General features: G+C 46.5%; 1 protein-coding gene across 1 annotated transcript in view; it reads right to left on the bottom strand.

Moving 5' to 3' along the window:
* Window positions 1-8,157, bottom strand: part of RMDN1 (regulator of microtubule dynamics 1) — a 39,412-nt gene that overhangs the window by 21,120 nt on the left and 10,135 nt on the right. The window contains exons 2-3 of the mRNA XM_014466160.2: window positions 1,651-1,993; window positions 1,186-1,416 (exon numbers count right to left, since the gene is read on the bottom strand). Of these exons, the coding sequence (XP_014321646.2) occupies window positions 1,186-1,416; window positions 1,651-1,993 (574 nt within the window). The remainder of the gene's footprint in view (window positions 1-1,185; window positions 1,417-1,650; window positions 1,994-8,157) is intronic.

The raw sequence follows: 8,157 nt of genomic DNA, 5'->3' as shown, positions 1-8,157 counted from the left end.
TTTTTATTTTTAGAGAGAGAGGGAGAGAGAGAGAGAGACACTGATGTGAGAGCAGAACATGGAGAGCTGCCTCCTATCAGGAATCAAGCCCAAAACCCAGGCATGTGCTCTGACTCTGAATCAAACCCACAACTTTTTGGTGCAAAGGACGACGGCCAACCGAGCCACACCAGCCAGGGCCCACCCTGTATTTGTTAACAAAAATGGTACTAATAGAATTTTAGACTGCAGGAAGCAATAGCATATTTATAACTCAATGACTATGGAGTAACAGCTAACAGCTTACTTTTCAAGTAATTACTGAAGTCAGTGTACAATGCAAACCAGTCACCTTAAGTTGCTGAGGGGACCGTGGAAGGAGACAGGTCCTGTAGATACTTAGGAAGTAGAAGGATCAGGGTCTTGGGAATCCAAGACAAGCAGTAGAAAGTGACTCTATCTTTAGTTAAGGATGTGAGGTTGATCAATGACCTGGAAATACCCTGACTTACTTTATAGTCTGAATCCACTCCACCTCTATCCGCCCCCCAAAAAGTATACACTGAAACTCTGGACTAAACATGTACTGTATTTTTTATTTTATTTTTAAAAATTGATTTGAGAGAGAGAGAAACATCGATCGGTTGCCCCTGTACACTCCTCCACCAGGAACTGAACCAGCAATCTGGGTATGTGCCCTGACCAGGAAATCCAACAGGCGACATTTGGTGCCTGGGACAACCAACTGTGCCACACGGGCCAGGACAGGCACTCTATTTTTTAAAAACGAGGTATTTTTAGTTTCTCTAAAAACCCGTGCTTCCAAAATGTCCAGTGGAGGCATGCAACTATCCCAATTCACTTAAATCTTATACCAGACACTAATTTCAAGAAATGATAAATATACAATAGGGATGACAAACATATATTCAGCAACTTACCTTTATGATCCAAAACAAAATCACAAAATGGACAAAGTATTTCAAATGTGTACTAGAATAAGTTGGACAACCTTTTCTAAATCAAAATGTAGCATTTTGGAATCATTTAATGTAAGAAAGAAAGAGCTATAAGTGACACTCTAAGAAGTGCTGTTTTGAGTAGAAACCTTTAGGAACTATGAAACCTTCTGGCACCGGGACTCAGGCCGAGTGTGAATGTCCACGACAATGGAGAGGAAGCCGCAGCCCAGGCCTCGCTGCTCACCTGTCCTTGTGCTGGATCAGCAACTGGTAGAGTCTCTCCGTCTCCCCGCTTTCGTAGAGGTAGTCTGCTTGTTGGAGGATTTCTTCAACTCGGAAGCCTATGAAAAAATAGGAAGTAGGTCTTCCAAGCCACATGGCAAAGATTCTAAGCAGCACTTTCATATACAAGCAAAGAAAATTAGAAAGACTCTGATGTATCTCAATGTGTAAGCATGAAGCTATCGTAGGGATTTACTTAAACCATGGAAAAAATATTAGAAAGCTTGTTCTGCTACTAAATATGATGCATTTTTTTTTATAGTCAATAAAATTTAATATGGCCTCATGCGCCCTGAAGGAGGTGGTGCCCGATTCGGAGGGGTGATCACTATGTCCAGATAATCTCCTATCTGCAACTTCTGCGACTGCAGGGTCATGGAATCATCAGTCCCCTTTCTCCGGACATGGTGCTGCCAATCTCCTTCACCCGATGACCAGGTCTTTTAATATCCGAAAAACAATTGCAAAGTTGAAGTGTGTGCCCTTCTTTCTAGCTTCTGGGTAGACTTCTTTTACTAAACTAGTCAGTTCTTTCAAGGTGGCATCCATCCAGGTGTAGATCTGCAGCTCGCTGGACGGCATGTTCCCGCGGGAGAACTCGTCCATGCGGTGGTGGCACCCATTGTTCGTGGTGACGACGCGCAGCAGCAGCAGCGGGCACGTCTTCTCCCGGTCGACTGGCTTCTCCGGCTCCTTCTTAATTTCCTCCTGGGTGACGCGAGATTCCACCGCCATCTTCCTCCAGTGGTCCCCGAAAAGCTCGCTCTGATCTCCAATCCCGGCAGCAAACGTGCGAATCAGTATGACGCATTTTTAAAAAGGAGAAAGGAACCTCCTGTGAGGTGTTAAGGTGCCTCCTCACCCTCCAGTCTTCACTATTCTGCTGCTAAGTGTCAGCTGTGAACCAAGACAGAACACCCAGCCACATTAACCACCTGCGGGCTGACCCACTAGATCCTCTTTACGACCTGACTCACCCAGACACGTTACAGGGAAAAGAGGCAAATGTGTCATCATCAAAAGTTAGGTGACATTGACAACAGAGAACCTGAACCATACTTCACTGATCCGTGCTCCAACCACTCATCGACTGGTCTAGACACCCTTGCCAACCCCTAACCCTTACCCACAGTGCGACGCTCTGAAGGTGACTAGTGATGAACTCAGGATCCCCCAGTGTTACTAGGAACAGACCCTGAATCTTGTCTTCTGTCAGGGTGCTTACTACTCAGTCCTATGAACCCCACATTCTAATGTATCCAGTTCACTTTATTATTCATTTTGGAATGCTTTGATTAATCACAGTGCATCGCAGGTTAGAGTTTTTGAAATACTAAAACCTAGATCAGTGGTCGGCAAACTGCGGCTCGGCAAACTGCAGCTCGCGAGGCACATGCGGCTCTTTGGCCCCTTGTATGTGGTTCTTCCACAAAATACCGACTTCTGCGCATGGGCCACGAAGTTTCAATCGCACTGTACGTGCGCGCCTGCATGTGCTATTTTGTGGTATTTTGTGGAAGAGCCACACTCAAGGGGCCAAAGAGCCGCATGTGGCTCACGAGCCGCAGTTTGCCGACCACAGACCTAGATCATCAAAAAAGGGAAAAAACTCATGAATTTATGACACAATCATAAAGTATTTTTTAAGTTAACATCATGATCTAATCATACTAGTGTAAGAAAAATTAAATTACAGCAAAAAAACCTAAAATTATAGTGTTTTTTTAAATGTCTTCTTTAATCCTTAAATCTATGCTGGAGTTTAATAATATTCAACTGGTTAACAGCTGATTAATTTTCTTAAGTTTGCTTCCATTGTATTCTATATTGTTATCAATGGCTGATTCTTCCAATTTGGATTAGAACCACCCAAAATCCTTTAAAAAGGAGTAAGCAGCAGTCTCGGCCCCCAGGCCCCCATCAGGTCCACACCCCGATCCCTGGAACCTGTGAAAAGGTGGCGCTCACAGGTCAAGGGGAGTTAAGTGTACAGATGGATTAAGGCTGCTAATCAGCTAACTTCAAAATATGAAACCATCTTGGATCTGGTGGGCCCAAGATCATCACAGGCCGTTAGACGGCGCTGAGGGAGGCACAAGAGTCAGGAGGTCTGACCGTGGAGACAGGCCCGGGACAGGGCTGGGCTGGAGCCAGGATCCCAGGATGGGCTCTCAGACAGGAGTGTGGAGGGAGCCTCTGGGCGGAGGAGCCAGGAACACTCTCCCTCGAGCCTCCAGAGAACGCAGCCCTGCCCATCCCCGCCGTGAACCCAGCGGGGCCCGCTTTGGACTTCTGACCTATGAACTGGAAGGTAGTACATCTGTGTTGTTTTGAGTCACTGAGTGTGTGGAAACGTGGTGCAGTGGTAACAGAAACTACATGATATCAAGTATACTGGTCTGGCAGGTCTGAGTGTGCACATGGCATGTGTGAGCAGCAGTTACACTCAATCCTACTCACACTCATGGGAGCCCTCCCACTCCCCAAGGACCCTGGCAGAGACCACTGTCCCTAACATGACCCAGACTCCACGGTCACCACCCAGGCGATTAGAAGAAACATGTAGAAATCTAGTGAATAATGTAAAATATTTAGCTTCTTTGTGTTTGTTATTCTTCTATAACTTCTTAAGTCACTTACCTCCCGTTCCTTTACTCTACAGCACAGCACATGTGCTACATGTCCCGGCTCAAATATGCTTTCCCTGACTCTAACAGCAGCTCTGAAGCCGCCAGGGTGTGGTTTGTAAGGAAAGAGGCACTTCCTCTGATACTGCAGACCCCCCGCACTGGGTGGGGGCATGCAGACACGCACACCTCTGCAAATCGGCTGTGAGTTACTCATTTCGTGCTCTGCACTTCCCCTGAGAACAGTTAAAAAATAAGCTATGTTACTGACAGAAAGAGACCATCCTCTATAAAATGGACTCAACTTTTAAAGTAAGTTACTTTTCAACTTCAGTAAGCAATACATATTCCAAGATGAACTGAGGTATTCATTTACCTACAACTGTACAGTGAAATTTTACATTTAGCCTAAAATGAATATGTGCAGAATCATAATTCTTGAATATTTGAATTTTTTAAGTCAATGATGTGACTGCATGTGTGTGGTGGTCAACTCTGGTGTTCTGGTTCTCTCGCTGAGCAAACCCTGGACCGTGTCAGAGGTCCCTGGACAGGGATGGAGCCCCCTCTAAGCTGGGAACAGCTCTATTTCTGAAGTTTCTCTGTAGAGGGCTTAGGAAGCGCTGAAGGGTCATCAGTAGAGAAGCAAGATAAGTGGAGAGAGGCTGAAGTGCTCAGCAGGCCGTTGAGGGGAGGCCCTTTCAAGCGCGCGCACGAGGCCGGCGCACATGCAGTCACATCGACTTAAAAAATTCAAATATTCAAGAATTATGATTCTGCGCATATTCAAGAATTATGAGCACTGCGCATGTGCTACACACCGGGAGGGGCCTTAGGGTCTGTCCACTTGACGGCAATAAAAAACTTCCTCCTGGAGTGCTCCACCAGTAGGTATCTGGCACAATTGTGCGGTCAATAGAGACGTTGCCATTAAACAATGAGCCCCATAACCCTCTCCACTGGAATGCCAGAGCATACACGCCCTTAGATTAACTTCTAAAAATGTCGCACTGCAAAAAAGTCTCCCTGCAGAACGCAATTCAATTCCAGTAAATGAAGAAAAATTTAACTGGTTTCAATGAGCATGAAGCAGATCTAAAGAGAATTAAACAAAAGCTTTCATGAGTGGAATTATTTGAAGACTAATTTAAAAAATATGAAAAATAAGAACCACAGCACAGCAAAGCGAAAGGAGAGGACCCAGGAAGCCCCGTTTTCACATGAACATGGACAGTTTTCCAAGTTATAAAAACATGGCTCATTTTATCAACAAATGATGTCTTCTCAGGGGCTACATCCTAGTTTCAGAAACAAATTACATGAACATGCCAATCAACTGATTATAAAGGGAGGTTTTGTTTAAGAAAACAAAGCTAGAGAAAATGAAGGGAGGCTAAATACACATCCACATTCTGTTCTCCACACTAACTGTCAAGTGCTCTAAATAGGCCTGAAAATAGAGTAAGGTTCTAAAACACAGGCAGGTTTCATTACGATCTGCAATAAAAACAATGAATTCCGTTTTCAGAACAAGTTACACCTCGGAATATTAAAATGCTGCTTTTTCCAGGTTTGATCTGGTGCTAGGACTGGCACTACGTCTAGAGTTATTTCACATATGTGCACTTCTACTTTCACACGGCAGAGCAAGTGGGACTCCTGACCAGCTCATCCATGCAGAGGTGGAAGCCAGCCAAAATGGAAGAACCAGCATGTGCTGGGTAAAAGGGTCAGGATTCCTGTAACTTAACACACATCCATCACACACACTGAGGGCCAAATGACAGCTACACGCACAGCAGGCCAGCACTGCACGTCACAAGTCCCAGCGCATCTTGGCGCAGTCGCTCAGGAGCTGTGGAAAGTAGGTCCGTCCTGGTGCTGAGTAGACACGCTGGAGAGCTCAGGCGTGCTACCCCATTTCCGTTTCCAACTCGCATGAATTCAAGTTCAGTCAAATGCTTGGTGTATAACCCTGTACTACTGTCTCCTCAGTACGCTCAGAACAGTACGTTTAAATAACGTTAAATCTGAGCTCCTTCAGTATTTCCCCAAGTCTCTCTGCACTTTTTCAGAGGAGCCTCCTGGCCAGGGGTCAGCATCACCTTTCTGAGGTGGGGCCGAAGTACCATTCTCTCCCAGGACACTTACTCCCAGTGGAAGCCCCATGCACTCTCCTCCAATTCTTTACGATGCTTCCCGTCACTGAGCTGGAGAGGGGCCGGCAGCCGAGTTAGGGTGCCTTTCGTTTCCACCCCCCAGCCACAGGGAGCCACTTCTGGTGCACACGCCCACTCTCAGGAGCTCTCTCCTTTCCTGTACCGAGTTCAGATCCTTCAGAGGGACGCCAGCAACGTTCGCGCCATTGCACACCGTGCTCTGCGTCCCACAACCCCCTCCACTGGATCGTGCCCTCCATGGATCCGTCCACGACAGATGTCAAGTGGATGCCAAACCACTGCCAATAAGAAACGGACATGGGAAGTGTCCAGATTCACCACTTCCAGTGACACACATTTTGGGAACACCCCCAGGAGACACACACGGAAATATCCTGGAATGGAGACAACGCTCAGTCTGCAGCAGGGATGGCACTGAGAGTCATTATTTAAGATGGACACGCTGTGCCTGACAGCATCAGGCATGTTTCCCCTCCTCTGGGGCATGTGTCTGCTGCCATGATCTCCAGGCTGGAGTCTGCAGGGACAAGGTCACCTCTGCTGGAAACAGGCAGAGGCTGTCTGGCTGAACACCTGCCGTGGCACCCTGCTGTCTGCGTAACCCAGCAGTCGCCAACCTTTCGGACTTCACGGACCCCAGTGGTCCGGACCACTGGTTGGCGACCACTGGTCCAAAGGTTTCCTTAACCCAACGGTCACCAACCTTTCGGACCTCACGGACCCCAGTGGTCCGGACCACCGGTTGGCGACCACTGGCGTAATCAATATCGCAAAGCCAAGTGCACCGCTCAAGCACTTCATAAGGTGCTGAGGACCAGGCCAGGCCGCACGTCCCGGTTCCTGCAGTGGAGAGCTCACTGCGGTGAATGGTCTCCTCTGAAGGGAATGCCTCCTCAGCTCACATCTGCCACCTGCCATTAGGTTGGGTGTTGCCTACAGGGACAGGGAGCCACCAAGGGTGGGCACCCCCAGCTGGTCCACAGGAGTCCTGGGGTCCCACTCCCCAAGCTCACTCAAGAAGTGGGGTAGCCCTAGCCAGTTTGGCTCAGTGGATAGAGCATCAGCCTGCAGACTGAAGGGTCCTGGGTTTGATTTCGGTCAAGGGCATATGCCTGGGTTCAGGTTCGATCCCCAGTAGGGGGCATGTAGGAGGCAGCTGATCAATGGTCCTCTCTCATCATTGATGTTTCTATCTCTCTCTCCCTCCCTTTCCCTTCCACTTTCTCTAGAAATCAATGGAAATATCCTCGAATGAGGATTAACAAAAAAAATAAATAAATAAGAGCTGATTTGTTCTATTTGCCAAAGTATGTCATTGAGCCAGAGACAAAACCAAGTCCTCTATTCTGTCCTTCATGAAAATGGTACTTTACAAAAAAGATAAAAAACACACAGAAGTTCTCAATTACCTGCTTTTTAAATAGTCACAGGTAAATAAAACCAGTAACTAGTAATTTTTAGCTAATATTCTGAAATTCTTTACATATCGGAACTTTAGTAAGAATGTCTATTCAAATCAAATCTCTGCTTCTTTCCCCACCACCTTTGTAATGATTAAAAAGTGGGGCTGTGAAAAAAGGCTTAACCCATCAATTAAGAGTTTTTCTAATATGCTGAAATTTTGGCTCTGTCTACGTACATACACAACTTAACTAAATTTTTAAAATATGGCAACTCTAAATATATGTTTATTTAGGTACAGTATGCCAAATAAGAAATTTGATGTAATTTTTCTACTTTTCAACCAGTTATTTGATAATTAATATCAAATTGCATTCTGTTTATAAACTAAATACTTCCATCTCAAAGTCACTGGGCCCTTGGTAACTGTGCCAGGAAGAGTGTGCACGCCAGCATAAGGGAACGCACGAATCACTGCGCTGCTATAAGCAGGGACTGACACCACGTTCTCTCCCGGCCCAGAGTCATCGCGGTCAGCGTGTGGCTCAGATATGGTCTCTGTGGGATATCCTCTTTTCCCTCCACAACACCTCAGCCCTTTAAAAATGTATCAAACACTCTTACCCCAAGGATCCTACAGAATTATAACATACTAGAGGCCCGGAGCACGAAATTCGTGCACGGGGGGCGGGGGGGGGGTGCCCTCAGCTCAGCTTGCACCCTCTA

This window comes from Myotis lucifugus, unplaced genomic scaffold (assembly GCF_000147115.1).
Source record: "Myotis lucifugus unplaced genomic scaffold, Myoluc2.0 scaffold_327, whole genome shotgun sequence".
Taxonomy (NCBI): Eukaryota; Metazoa; Chordata; class Mammalia; order Chiroptera; family Vespertilionidae; genus Myotis; species Myotis lucifugus.
The sequence above is the reverse complement of the archived record's forward strand: the minus strand, read 5'-3'. Positions and strand labels throughout refer to the sequence as shown.